Here is a 15,945-nt window from a genome sequence, read left to right as displayed (position 1 = left end):
CCTACCTTTACCAGTGGCCAATCAGTATTTTTTCTCAATAAGACATGATTGACATTCAGTTACAAGGGAATCTCAATCAGATGTTTAATTTTTATTTCAACGGATTGATTCTTTCTGCCGTTATTCTTTTAAATCTTTTGACTTGATAACACATACGGTTCTTCCTAAGTGCCAGTTTTGTCTTAAGAGGAAAACAGATCATAAATATAAATTTCGAGATATGCTTCCTTAGATTATGTATTAGAAATTATTTGACAATATCATTTGGAAAATTTGAAGAAAGGATGAACGATAGGATATAGTAATGCTGAATAGAATGAATCACACCAAAACGTAATAAATGCTAATGCCTGTATTTCAGATCCAGTCGACAAAGGAGTTGCCAGTAATATTACTTATTTCAAATCGAAGCTTAGTGCTATACCAGAAGAACACCGAACGAAAAGCCTACAACCTCCTCCCGATGAAGAATGGAAAACAAGATACGAGGCTCTTTGCAGAGGAGAGAGGAAAAGGGTACAACACTATTACCAGTTAGATGAAGCACTACCAGGCATCGAAACATTTACAAGCAACTTAGCGTACGGCGAGTCCATTAAAAGTCACTTGTGACAGTTAAAGGCATTTGCAACATTTTCCAAAAATGAGAAATTATTAAAATTAAACAATCAATATTAGTCTAGACTTTATCCATAAAGCAACTGTATGATACAAATACCGTATCTTTAAAAATATATAACAAAACGGTTGATACAACTGTTGGAAAAAATATAAATTTTAACCAAAGACTTTGCATGTGCCGTCCAGTGCCTGAAGACCACAAAGATCTCTGGTGTCAATAAAATCTTACCATAACATGATATTGGTAAATATGATTCTGACATTTAAACTATCAATTAACCCTTGGATTCATGCGTCATCTAACATACATCTAACCCAATTTTCAGAAAGAGTAAATTCAAATACTTATTATAGAAGTACATGAAACAATTTCCTGGCAATCTGCTATTGGGTTGAGCCCAACAGATTTAACAACGAGAACTGATTATAGGCCAATGTATGTCATATTTTGTAAGAAATATATCTTGCCTGTTCATTTCTTTAGCTTCCGTGAAGTTGTATCGTTTATTCATTCCCACATTGACATTACCATCTATTTTGATAATGGCGAGGTTATTAGTTCGTATGGCATTCTAATCACGTTATTTTCCAATTTTCGTTGTTTCAAAGTTCGAAAGTTTAGATAAATAGTGTAGTTAGCAAAACTAAATATCAGGCGACTTTAACCGATTCTTTATATTTAAAGATCACTCGTTCTCTGGTGAGTTCATTAAAGCCAAGGTTGACGGTATTATAAAGCATGGTTTTAAAGTTATTCTGATATTTTATTGTAGGCATAATTACAAAATATAATATGAAATCTGTACCATTCAACATTAAATGTTATGCAAGATCATAAATGACCAAAGTAACAAAATAGCTTTAGTCTTGATAGTACTTATATGTAAGATATTTGCTCTAATTTTTCCGCAGTCACAGAGGATACTATCTAGTCTCAAATGTTTCTCAAGGAAGACAAAGATACCTATATATCGGGCCAAAGAGGAAGTCCTAAACTACGCTCCCAGACTGTCCTTGTTTTACGAAGTCATCTTTGATAGTGAAGCAAAGTACATTAAGGAAGCAAGTATCAATATGGTATGAAAATTTTGTGAGTGACTAACATACAAGCCTATAGCATGTGCTTAAAGATATATCAGGGTTTTTACTAATGACCTACAGGGAATTACTCTAAAATGTATAATGGAAATTCGTTTTGGATGATAGCAAATATAAAGACGTGAACTAACAAAAGCTGCAAAAAATGAAAATGTATAATAAAAGGATATATATATATATATATATATATATATATATATATATATATATATATATATATGCATTTGATGAGAATTTAAAAGGCAGTCTGCAATCGTATAGATACAACTAATTTATTTCATATCCATTTAATCTTACGTACTTGATCTGGCGTTAGATAGAGTTCTTCTACCCGTATTTCCCTGTCACACTGTAGCAGAAATAATAGCACTAGCAAACTAAGTACAATAATAGTAGTATCTTTAACCGATTGTAACAAAAATATTGCATGCTGTAGCGTGGTACAATTGGAGTGTAATGTTTAATAAATAGATTTGTTAATGGTCATGAAATGTTGATTGGTTGCCAAAAGCTATCAAAGCTTCCAACTTTATGCATCATCGGCGATAAAGGAGCGTTTGTAAGCATGCAAGTCGATGAAGCCTGAATCTAAATTCCAGTAAATGTGTTTTTCCTAGAATTATCAGAGCAGTTTTGTATTTCCAGAGAAAATAATCAATTGAATTCAATAACTTGAAGAAAATAAAAATCAGCCCAAACTGGTCACAACATAATACAACTTAACGTGTCAGATGTTAAAGCACGACTGGCTGAATTCTTATGAAAACATCAGTTATACGACTGAGTAAGACGCAAAACAGATTCCCGGATGGGGGTCAAAAGTTCATCCTTCTGGAAAAAATAGAAGTTTGTTTACCAGTTGACACATGCTTAATGACACGTAGTCCAAGAATGATCTTGACTCAGCTTACTGATTCTTACTGTGAGAAAGATCATAATGTTTTTAAAAAAGGTTTTACCAAAATTGTCACTGATTTTGAAGGTCAGAATCTAGTTACGGTGTTTCAATTCTGGACAATGTCAAATCCAGTAAACAATTTTACATTACAAAGGCATGTAAAGGAATTTTTAAAAAAATTAAAAACAAGCAAACAAACAATTAAATTAAATATACATAACAGGATATAAAACTGAAACAAGGGTAGATTCAGTAATCAAATATTCATATGTTGTATGGATCTTTTAAGTTTTACTTTCATATTAGGATGGTTTCTAACGTTTCTGTTAATGAGTATTTTCGCATCACGCAATCATTATCAAATTATAATAGATACTGTTACGATTTCACAGTAATTTCTTCTTGTCTTATGTAAAATATGTGTGCAACTATTTCAGCTCGAAAGGTCTCAAGTTGCACAAGGCAATAGTTTTGTGGAGACAGATTTTCGGATAAGTGAAACGTAAGCTATCTCATTATTCTAGATTGCTATTTCTGGCTGGGAAGGTGTTACACTTCAAATAGCACATATTTAATCCTTGTCTGTATTGTCAATTTCATTTTTTTTTCAAATCAAAATTTCAAAATTTTAGAAGTTTAGATATTTTAGCAAATTTCTTAAAGTCGAGGTTTTGATATTTGAAAATTTTACTTTTGAACGTCAGAAATTTTTTATTTCGATTTCAAATCAAATCTTTCAATCGTCCTATGTATATGGGTCTTTTTAATTTATTTAGACTGAGCATGTCAATCGGATATATCCTCTCTCCAAATCTATATACCGGGTGTCTTTTTAAGCATATCAAATCGTATGTGATTTTCCATATGCGACAATTATGGTGTACAAAATGAATAAATAAAATAGACGATAAATAATAGAGATAATAAATACAGTGTTAATCTTTGATATAACCGAATAAAATATATCCTTGATGAATCTTACCTAACACCATGGAATGACAAGTAACAAAGTCTGGAACCTTTCTAAAGTCTACAAAGAACACAGGCTATTTCAAGCTGCAAAACCTTTATCCGTCATAAGGATAACAAACATATATGAATTAGTAACAGTGATTTGGATTTAATCCGTTGTGGCAATATTTTATTTTAAACCCATCAGAGGAGGATCAAATTGGTGCCTAATACGTGTGGTCTTTGCTTATTGACCTATCATGAAAGTTCTTCTAAAGTACAATGTTATTTTCATACAGCATTTACAAAATTCCTTATCAGTTATGGGCCACCCAATCTTCATCCGTTCTTGGAACTTCCCTTCATTGGCCTATAATTTAATGCAACAACGATTCAAATATTTTGCCGGTTTTTTTTTTTTTTTTTGTTTGTTTTTTTTTTTTTTTGAAATAGTATATATAAATAGCATATTGCAAATGAAACACACAAGGTTTTACTATATTGAAATGTACATTAAATTTCTTAAATTTATCAAATAATCATAATGCGTACCTTGATGTACACTACATGATATATACCCGTATGAACATTTAAGCAGAGAATGTATCAGACAGAATCCTGATAAACGCTTAATAGTTCTGGTTGTGAAAACTTCTAGGAAAGACTTGCATCCCCTATTATCTTAGATCTTTTTCACCACGACAATCCCTAGCTCAAGTTTTCGTGTACGTTTTTCAAATCATGTTTTATTCAAAGAAATGTCTCGATTGAAATATGTTTCCACCGCATCAATGTAAGATTTTATGAGGAAATAACATTGCAGATTCTTTTAAACTTTTTAACACTTGAGCAATGGATTTCATGAGAAGATGCGGAAATACGACCGAAAGAAAAAGAAACGTTTTTCAGTACGTCAATTGTATAATATACATAAAAGACATTTAAAACTCTGGTATCTCATTTCTCATGGACATTTGACTTGATGGGTCATTTGTGGAACATGTTTCACAGTTGTAATTATAAATGGATGACACGGAGCTCTAGCGTTGTCGTTCTATGAAATCTGGCCCGGAAACAATGTTGGAGAAAAGATGGAAGTATGAAAGAAATTTTCTCTCAGTCAGCTCGTATTCATTAATGTTCCTGCTGCTAATATACATTGTTTAGTTGTGCTTGTGAAGGACGCATGGTTTGCATGCTGAGATACCTGTGAGGTTTTCATGATACTCCATACACCATAGATTCGCTCTCAAAGTCATGTTACTTGAACTAGCGACCTCTCCGGTGGCCTAGTGGCTAGCGCGTCCGCCTCGGATGCGGAAGGTCATGGGTTCAATCCCCGGTCGAGTCATATCAAAGACTTATAAAAATGGTACTAACAGCTGTCTCGCTTGGCGCTCAACATTAAGAGGTTAGTGTTAGGACTGGTCGGCATGGTGTCAGGATAATGTGATTGGGTGGGACATCATGCTACATGTCTGCAGTCACACTACAGACATCGTAGCGATATGACTGAAAAACTGTTAAAACTGTAACTATAGGTGATGTAGTTTCCCAGGGAAAACACCGTAGGAGCGCTGTATTGGTCTCCAATGCTCTTGGTGGATAATGTTGCCATTAGATAATATGCTGTACCAGTTTCAAGTGCATGACGGCCCACACATGTAACATGATAAAAATAAAGACATATCGGATGATTTGATTTTGGAATGAAAAATGTAAACTGAATGCGATCGGACGTGCATTGCAGCCACGTTTGAAGCCACGCGTGTGCATAATTAGCTAGAAATGTGGGTAGTGCGCAAAGGTCAAACTAAAATAGTTACTGTTTACAAGCCGCATTTTACCTTTGTGAAAAAAGTAGTCCTGTATACTTACTTGATCAGGCCATCGTTTATTCTAGCCATATTTATGCGATTATGTGACTTCATCCGTACTAAAATTCAGGAAGTGCACGTGCACCACACTTAAATAATTTTTTGTAAAACAAATTTTCTTTGTATATGTATCTGATATATGTCATATACATGTACTTAGTCTTGGTGACTAATGTGTAACAATCTTACTCGATGGTCGACTGGCATTGGCAACAATAATAAATAATTACTATGAAATTTAACAAACATCGCTTAACTGTGACCATGAATAATCACATGTGGAGGTAATAGATAATTAGTTGGCTTCCAATGACAACTGAGTGGTGCCGTAGAATACCCGTTGACTCAGTTGTAGACCAGCCGCTTTCTTATTGGTGTCTTCGTACCTTTGGCGATCGTACCTTTGGCGATTGTGAATGCTTCTATTCCCGGTACCGCCAAGTTATCATTCATAATTGCTTTTGTCAGCAGCACACAATTGCCGGTTGATACATAAAACACTATTGAAGCGAATTCGTGCTACGTCTGCGCGGAGAGCAACGTCTTTAGTGTCTGAGGCACGGCTGATCGACATGGAGGACCAGCGCGTGCTCTCAAATACAACCGTTCTGGAAGTTCCCCTTCACACAGACGTTTCGTTAATGAGAAACTGCACACTGTGCCTGAAGGAACTCCGTTACAATTTAATGGCGTTGCGCTACTCATCGTTTCATCGGCGGCAAGAAAAAAAATGCTGCAGATGACTGGTATTTGTCAAAGACATCTCGTTCATTCACATCCTTAGATCAGACGCAATATCGATACTTACGGAAAACGTTTCTCTTACTAATAGTCCGTGTCGCAGTATGTATGTATGTATGTATATACGTATGTATGTGCTCGTAAGTGCGTTTGTGTATGCATGAACATACTGCTACGTAACCACGTACATAGATACATACATTTATATATGGGTGGATGGATAGATATTATTTTGAATAAGCTATCCGAGTCTTTCGTAATGCATGCGTCCGTTTTCGACAATTCTTTTAAATTATATACTACCTCTGGCTAATACATTAAAACGAATACAAATTAATTTAGGGAACTTTTCTTTATTTTAGTACTTATACTTTCAATCATGTAGGTTGTGGTGCTTCAGATTATATCCTTCTTTTGTGTCATATTTATTGCATTTTGTTTACAAAGGGTTACAATGCAATACTGCTATAAGTACATCGATAATAATTTTTACCTTTAGATAATGATCTATCTAAATGTTTAGTTCCATGCTGACCAAGCCAGCAAAGATTTCACTCTTTTATAAGCAGTCATATTCAATGTATTGGTTTCATTCCTTTCATACATGAATACGGCTTTTTTTTAATAATGATTCGCTGTGATCTTTTCATAGCTGTCGATACAAAAGTAACTTTTTTTATCAACGAAGGATTCGTGTCAGTTCTTGTCAAAAATTGGATTATGCTAAATAATACTGCTTTCTTACACACACACACACACACACATATATATATATATATATATATATATATATATATATATATATATATATATATATATATATAATAGAGGGTTTAATTTCGTTTTTATGTATTTCATAACATTGGTTGTCTATATGTTGTTAATCATTCCATTTGATCTTTGGAGCTTTGTTTTACCTCCTTTAGGTCATTTGTAGGGTACCGTGATGTAACTTTAGTGTTCAATGAACATATTTCTAATTTCTTTTTTCACAAATATCCACAAGATAAATCCACGACGAACACTTTTATTGATGTATTGAAGTTAATGTAAACTGTGTTAGCCGACAACACTTTATCTACTTAATATCGTCTAGTCCTTAAAACCACATACTTTGATCTCCACTAATATTTAAGATTTTATCTATTTTCTTCGTTCTTCTCCCCTTACTACATAATTGTTATTGATTATTTTCATGAAACACAACTAGAACCGCGCTCCCGGATTTCATTCATCCTCTTGCAGACAGACTTGGGAGACGAGTCGAACTGATAACGGGTCTCAGTACTAGAATGTATTGGCGTGCCAGTCACTCCGAAGAGTTACAGGTAACTTTTTTGAATGAGTCAAAATGCATGAACGATAAGCCGTGTCTACGGTGTCAACGAATACACTCAAGTGTATTATTGTCTAATGTCTGGTCTTATTCGATATCGTTGCCGCAGACCGGCAGAACAAAGACAGTCAGTAGTTCTACTGTGGAGAGACTCAAAACCAAAGTAAAGCCACCAACGAGACTCAGTAATACGGTAAATGTGCCTATTAATAGTTCGAGGAAAATACTTGTAACACTTTATGTCAAGGAGATATGCAGACAAAAAGAAGGACTTACAAATACATTTCTTTTAAAGAGCTTCATTGGGCAAGTTGATTACAGGATGCAACATCTTCATGCTAGCCACTCGAAGAGCTAGGGATAAAATTGTGAAAAAAAGATTGATATGTCTTCAGGATGAAATAAACATATATCGACAATGCAATATCAGTCACGATGTCAGCTAATACAATATCCTCTTTTCGGTACATACAACTGAATGGAGAACGTTTGTTATACTTATATCGACCATAAACATTTTATGAATAAGACATGTACCTCATTTCTATTCATCGGAAGTAACTTAAATCATTTAACTAAAAACATTTCGTAACAAAGATACGTACGATACCTATATATTCATGCTGTAGTCATAAATATATTTACAATAATATCGCAAAGTAGGGATACCTGTTTCCTAGCAACACATATATCATTCTCTTGTTCGGAAAGTTTAGTTTGTCCGCTTGATTTGATTATGCACTGTAACCCTCCCTCAGACTCCCATTAGACTTACATTATGTAAGAATGAATTTTGTCTATGTTCTGCATTTATTGATAGCATTGTGCATAATATATCACTTTGCAACAGAATATGACCTTCGCACAGTTGGCTGCTATATTATTGCTTTAAAATATGTTTTCAGATTGTATCAAAATTGGTATTCCAACATATTTCATTTTCAGACACAAAATTATGGAATAGGAGGAATGTATTGGCCACATGTTGATCCGTTGGTACGTAACATTTAATTTCCTGTTATTTCTTAATTCTTCTCTATTCTTTAGCTATATATATACTCTTACCAAATAGCAACAGAATTGCGGTGGTCATACATTACATACCGTCATTGTGGTCCGGTGTCATGTGGCACTCTTTCTTCTGAAACATTCTAATTGTGGACCTTTCCAGTACGAGTTATTTTCAATTTCAAACAACAGTTTTTTGAGACATCTATTGATTATCTCAGAAAAGTTGCCATATGTTCACAATAGATATAGAAGTAAAACACCGAGATGAGGAGTCAAAGCGACTCCCTGGACGTCAAAAACTATCCACTGATCAGTAACATCCTTGTCAAAGTTATTATTACGTCACATTGTTCAGATTAACCATACTTTCATTTCTAACATCTTGAGTTGTATAAACCCTATGTAAGATTACAGAATAGACCAAGTTCTAATAGTCCTTTCGTAGTAATTATGTTTATTTATAAAAAAGAGCTTTCGTTCACCTTTAGGCATACAATCTGTTCGTAAATGTCTGGGTGGCTCTTGTCTATATACTTACAGTACTACATGAGATTAACCATCATTTACTTACTTTTGTTCTCTGTGGTACCTATTCAACTGTATACATCATGTATTATCTAATATATATATATATATATATATATATATATATATATATATATATATATATATATATATATATATATATGATTGTCTTGCCTCTGTGATTACCAATTCAAAAATGCCCACCATTTTCTTGCTTCTTTATTTACCAATTTACAGTATACATCATTTACTTGCAAATATACGTATCTATTCATGGCATACGATATTTTCGTTGACCTTAGATATGACTGTAGTGGGTAAGTCAAGCAATGACTCGTACTAACAGGAACATCGACATGCAATTCTACGTATGTCATCAAAAACACATGTGTTGTTTTTGTATCTAACCATAATGTACCTTGATCCGAACCCAGTGACGATTAACACAAAGTTTTTCTTTAATGGTACATGAATTAAAATTCTAAATTGTATTAGACCTTTTAAGAAGCCGACGTATTGAGAATCAAACTTGTTATTGTTTTATATAAATCAAAGCAAGCCTTATATAAAAAAGTAATATAGAAAACAAAATACTAACAGCAATGGTTGTATTTGCATCGGTCACTCTGTGATTCCTTAAGTCTTCACATCGTATATCAGAAAAATATTGTCTTTATATTTTACAGGGTTTTCTTTTCTTATCAAACTAGAAACAAAACTAATTCAACCAATGTTAACATTTTAATAAAAGCACATTGTTTTCACATTAACCAACCTGTCTGCACTGAGGCGTATCGAGTTGGATTGTATTGACATTGATAACATAAAAACGGTAAGTCAGATTTTATGAGGAGCATGACAAATACTTTGGACTAAAACGCACAATAGATTTAGCAACGCTTGAGTGATTACTGGTGATATATGTACAAACATAAAGCTCTCGTTTTATTTTATTCATGCAAGACTAATTACAGTTTAGTCTTTAAATGATGCATCAATGTATTTGTTTGTATTTTATAACATGCTTACATAGAAAAGCGTTGAGGACAAATTTTAACCAATGCTCTTTGCCACACTTTTTATTTTAGGGAAATATTTTGGTCGAGAGAAATAATTCTGATATCCCACATATGAGAGGTTCTGGAGATAGACTGGCTACATGGCTTTATTATGTGAGTATCTTTATGCAACAGTCAGTAATCCAGTCTATGTGTCAAATCATGCAGGTGTGTGTGTGTGTGTGTGTGTGATTTGGATATTTAACGTAGCTTTAACAATGTTTCAGTCATATCGCTACGATGTCTACATTGTGACAGTTTATAGTGATGTCTAGCACTAGAGCATCATGCTGCAGACATGTAGCATGATGTCCCACCCAGTCATATTATTATGACACCAGGTCGACCATTCCTAACACTAACTCTTAATGCTGAGCGCCAAGCGAGGCAACTGTTAATACCATTTTTCTAAGTCTTTGGTATGACTCGACCGGGGATCGAACCCACGACCTCCCGCATCCAAGGCGGACGCTCCATCCACTAGGCCACCGGAGCGGTCAAATCATGCGGGAATTATACGTCGACACTTTGGAAATTAACTCTTTTACCAGACTCAAATTTCAGTGTGCGATTTAACAAAATCACAAGCTATACCAACTGCATTGTCACTAACTTCAATGTTTTAATATACAGATATTTCTACGAGTATGACTGGAAGTCAGCTATAAAAAAGACAATGCTTTATATTCAGCAGAAAACACCACAGAACGCAAGTGGACATTCTACTGAGGGGATTAAAATATGTTTATATACCAGACCACTACTTGAGACCAGTCTGGAATTCGGGAACATTGGAAACTACGTCATACATTCCCCTCCGGCTCAGACAATTCGTTAAAATGCCAAAGTAGAATCTCCCTATTCGTAATTGTAGAAACTTTTCGTTTATGTTTAATTGATGTGATTGTTTAAAACAATCTGCCAGTTATGAACACGAATATTATACGTTAGTTCTCGAAACAACTTTATTCACTAATTGTTGTCAATAGAAAGATATAAGTGTTTTGAGAAATATTTTATTTTGCACAGTTGTCTTACTTTAAGGCCATGATTATCTGGTATGTAAAGCACACCTGGAAATCTCCACGTATACCTCACTTTAATAATGTTTGCTATATATTTCAGGTAGAAGTTCCTAAAGCAGGTGGAGCAACAGTTTTTATTCATATTAATGTAACAGTTCCTGTAGTAAAGGTAAGTGTACGCAGATTCTCTAGGTAAGTGTACGCAGATTCTCTAGGTATGTATAAGCAGGTTCTCTCTGACAATTTTTTAGATGGCTCTCTCTCTCTTAATTTATTCGTACCAAAAATTGCTTCTTTTTTCCAAAAGTAAACAAAGTGGGATGACAGAAGAATTATATAAAAACCAAATACATGAACGACCTACATAAGATAATTAATTGTTCTGAAAATATTGCTGGTTTTTATAATGCCATTTATATTGGCCTCTGCTTATTTCAATAGACAGATGTGTAAAGAATACACCAGTCCTCCTCCAACATTTACTCAGAATGAACCTCCCATAGTTCTTAGTTTTTTGTCCGGTATTTAATACAAAGTCATCACGTATTAAATGGAAAGTTTGGATTTTACTGATATGTGTTCATTATTATCACCGCCATTATTACCTTCATAAGGAATATTCTTATGAAAAAAAATCATTTTATTTAACGGTAATCTTCGAAATGGAAAACAAATGCCGCACTTATGTGTGTGTGGTTTGGATTTTTTTAACGTAGGTTTTTAAAAGAAAGTCCCGTCATATCGCTATGATGTCTGCAGTGTGGCAGTTTATAGTGATGTCTAGTACTGGGGTATCAGACATGTAGTATGACGTCCCACCCTGTCACATTATCCTGACACCAGTCCGACCAGTCCTAACACTAACCTCTTAATGCTGAGCGCCAAGGGAGGCAGCTGTTAGTACCATTTTTATAAATCTTTGGTATGACTCGGCCGGGGATCGAACCCACGACCTCCCGCATCCATGGCTGACGCACTTATAATCTATATATGCAGCTTGACCATGTTGTTGTGTGAACCAAGGATATGGACGGAATGCACTTTAGCCCCGGCATGGTCATTGATATGTGTCCGCAAGTAAGATATTTAACCTAGGCTACTCGGCTAACCTCGTCAAAGCAACAGTACATGTTACCAACATTTGCTTGAGATTACCTATCACATATCGGCATTCACTTAAGGCGGAGTCATGTACTCGTAGACATCTACGATTTAAGGAATGGTTCAACCAAAATAGGATATGTGTAGGCTTGGTAAACTGCAACCTTGAATAGTTCTTAAAACGTCGTAATGTATTTTCAGGGAGCTGCGGCGTTTTGGTACAACTTTAAAAGGGACGGAGAATTTGACATAGACACAGTGCATGCTGGATGTCCGGTGCTTCTGGGATCAAAATGGAGTAGGTTATTCCTTAAGTGTAATATTTCGTCTTCAGTATGGTTTTCCTGTATATTATCTGAAATGTTAAGTTTCTTTTTACTTACAGTTTAATTTAATTTATACTTTTAAACATTTATTCTTAAACATATTGTTCAATCAAAACATGCACCGAATAAAATAGCATACGAATTTAAAAAAATCATACTCAAAGGTTGGTATGTATTCATATATTGCATTTTTATTCATATTAGCAGGCGACACAAAATCGATTTATGTTGAGTGAAGTATGTGCTGCGCTGATGAAACATTAAATGTTTAACTCCCGACGATGGTCTCAGCTAACGTGGTGCACGTCGATCCTTTCAAAGCGAGCGCGGCCCTAAATGTCAACAACTCGTTACACTTCTGCCACGTCAGAAAAGCTTAATTTAGAAACATCTGAGGAGCTGCATACATACATTTTCTGCTCTTACATATTACCTTTATATGTAAATATGGTGTCTACCTCATTGGGTAAATTTATTCTATGAATTTATTCTATGAATTGAGCAGGAACGGAAAAATATCCAATTATATGTTTATTAAGATTTAGACCTATCGTTTTGATTTACGTTAGATTCCGTACCTTTGCAACCGGTGAAAAGTAACTGTTAACAATATATTGTATTTCAAGAGGAAGAATAGCAAACCAAATTTCTTACGTGTCTTGTTTACAGAGAACAAGTCTCTGTTATTTTTAAGAAAAGACAATCTACTCTTACAAAGAGGAAGATCATATCTACTTCAGCTTAGTCCTCGAAACTCTTCATAACGGCATCATCTTTATTACATGGGCTATACAGTCACACATAATTGGCTTGTATATCATTGAAATAATAGTCTCAGTTACCACTACGTTTAAAATCCCAAATGATGTCAACTTATTAACTTTTCGAATCCTTAGTAACACGGTCGCCGTATTTTATTTTTACGTCGAGAGGTTCATTTTGGTTTGAAACGTACTTTTGTTTATCAAACGTTTTCTCCCACAACACTGTAATTCTGTATAAGTAGTAAGACAAAACGCGCATAGTACAACCGTCCTCTTTAAACGGTTAAAAAAATTAAGTCTTCACCATTTTAAACACACACACACACACACACACACATATATATATACACACACACACACACACACACACACACACACACACACATATATATATATATATATATATATATATATATATATATATATATATATATATATATATATATATATATATATAACCCTTCACAGATTTTTATTTTCTGAAAAGAGCACATGAATTATATGATTACTACGTTTAAAAGTTTTCATAAAAGTTGGCTACATTAAATTAAAAAAGGTTAAACTGAAAAACTATCTCATTGCCATAATTTTGTTTTGTTTTAAGAAGCTGGCTTAGCACTATTTTGCTTAGAGTTAGCTCTCTGTATAGCCTTCAACCATTTCTACTTTCGGGATAAAGCTTGCCTGGCTTCCAATCATTGCTACTATTATTTACAAAAGCAAGTTCACTCGCCATCCACCGGTTTAAAACTCTAACTTAATTCTATGTAATAAATAACTTGAAACAAAAAACAAGCAATCTCATTTAAATGGTATATAAAAAAAATCATGAAATAAGAGTCAGCATAGATTTATTAGCGTTGGTATGATTTTGATATACATTTTATCATACACTTGTGGATCTTTTTCGAAATGTAACATTTTATGTTTATCAGTAGAAGTACAAAATATCTTTTATTACAGAATTGGAATGGCTTTTCTCTGGATCGTATCCTTCGTATGAGTCTATACTGCATGAATTTCGGACACATTTTATCGTGAACTACACAGTAACCAATATTACAGAGTTCTATTATTACCTACAGTGAATGTAATTTGGTTTGTCCTGGCATATTGCCAACATTAAATCTCCTTCTTATTCATTTTCGTTAGTTTCGTATTTTGTGGTTTCGCTAAAAGCGTTATTCTTTGCTGGCGCTTTAATTTGTGGAGTGATGAAGAAGCACTTATTGCTTTTACAAAGTATCTTTGATCTTTGAATCTTGAAACTCGTGTTTGTATCAACCACAAAACCCACGAAATATGTAAATGTACGGAACGAAATAGGCACATGTATGCCACGAAAGAAGCGGATAAGCGGTATTTTCTGTCATTTTATGTTTTGGTCTGACGATATATACCGGTAAGCAGAATTTATACAAGGTGAAATGTTTCCTCAACGCAATCGAAACAGTCGAAATGAAACATGATTTAACGGATTTAGAACTATTTAAGAATATTGATAGGGATCTGAATTGTCAATAACTTATGAATTAATTCTTATTACAGGAATATTGTGTCAATAAACGCCTTGATTTCATTGATCCTTTACTTAGTACGTGCTTCATCTGATCTCCGTTTGTCTGACATTACCTTTTGTGTCAATATATATTAATTTATCAATTTTCTTATCTCCTTCCAGTTGCGAACAAATGGATTCGAGAAGCTGGACAAATGTTTCGTAGACCTTGTGGCAAAAGTCCAAATTCTCTAGACGGACCCTTATAGCGACATATTTTGCAACAATTATTAAATGTAGAATGTAGTGGTGTATGCGCAAGGTGTCAGTTACATAGTATATTAATACATATGTTATAATCATGTCATCAAAAGTTATATTTTTTTTCAATTTCGAAAACTAGTGACGATGTGGTTGATTTCCGATGTACTTTGAAAGTGTTATGATGAACTTTTAGTTAGTAAAATATCGAATATTTAAAGAGAAAAGATCAAATTTAATATTACATTATAGAGATAATGAAGATTAAATGAACTTTACATTTGAGTTTTTGTTATGCTAGAGTTATGAAACAATATTCTCAGGACACATATGAAATAGACTTGAAAAACATAAAAAAAGTATTTAATGGAGTAGTAACGTATTCGTATTTTTACAAGCCATGTTTCAGAGTGATCGTCAAATAAGCGTTAATATTGCAATAAACGTTTATATTAAATCGACGGTGTCTTGTTTTCATACTCTTTGTTTCCACATTGATATACTGCTGGTAATGAAATCGTAACAGTCATTATCTATCTTTAATTTCTTTTAAAGTTCTATCATCGTCCGATGTAAATAATGGTATCACAATTCTCACGACAATGTAATGAAGAGACATTTTGTTTATTTATATACGCAAGCTAACATGTCCTTTTATAAAAAGAATTATGACTTAATTTGTTCACTTTCACGCATTTTGCCAAAGAAATTTTATTTACATGATTACGATAGATTCAGAGTCTAGCATCGCAATAACGCAAAAAATGTATACTGGATATAAAAAGTAAGACACAGAGAACGGAATAATTTACAACAGGTAGACAGGAAACGAAATTTGACATGCAAGTCATACA

The 15,945-nt window shown here is 33.8% G+C and overlaps 1 protein-coding gene across 1 annotated transcript in view; it reads left to right on the top strand.

Annotated features, from left to right (window-relative positions):
* LOC149803433 (prolyl 4-hydroxylase subunit alpha-1-like) overlaps positions 1 to 15,099 on the top strand; it is a 30,025-nt gene extending 14,926 nt beyond the window's left edge. Inside the window, exons 4-9 of the mRNA XM_089953929.1 lie at positions 1,534 to 1,698; positions 8,468 to 8,518; positions 10,147 to 10,230; positions 11,242 to 11,310; positions 12,444 to 12,540; positions 15,014 to 15,099. Of these exons, the coding sequence (XP_089810055.1) occupies positions 1,534 to 1,698; positions 8,468 to 8,518; positions 10,147 to 10,230; positions 11,242 to 11,310; positions 12,444 to 12,540; positions 15,014 to 15,099 (552 nt within the window). The remainder of the gene's footprint in view (positions 1 to 1,533; positions 1,699 to 8,467; positions 8,519 to 10,146; positions 10,231 to 11,241; positions 11,311 to 12,443; positions 12,541 to 15,013) is intronic.
* The last annotated feature ends 846 nt before the right edge of the window (positions 15,100 to 15,945 follow it).

Source organism: Sinohyriopsis cumingii, chromosome 3, assembly GCF_028554795.1.
Source record: "Sinohyriopsis cumingii isolate HCF-2022 chromosome 3, ASM2855479v2, whole genome shotgun sequence".
In the NCBI taxonomy this organism is placed as follows: domain Eukaryota; kingdom Metazoa; phylum Mollusca; class Bivalvia; order Unionida; family Unionidae; genus Sinohyriopsis; species Sinohyriopsis cumingii.
Note: the sequence above shows the minus strand (reverse complement) of the source record. Positions and strands in the feature narration are given on the sequence as shown.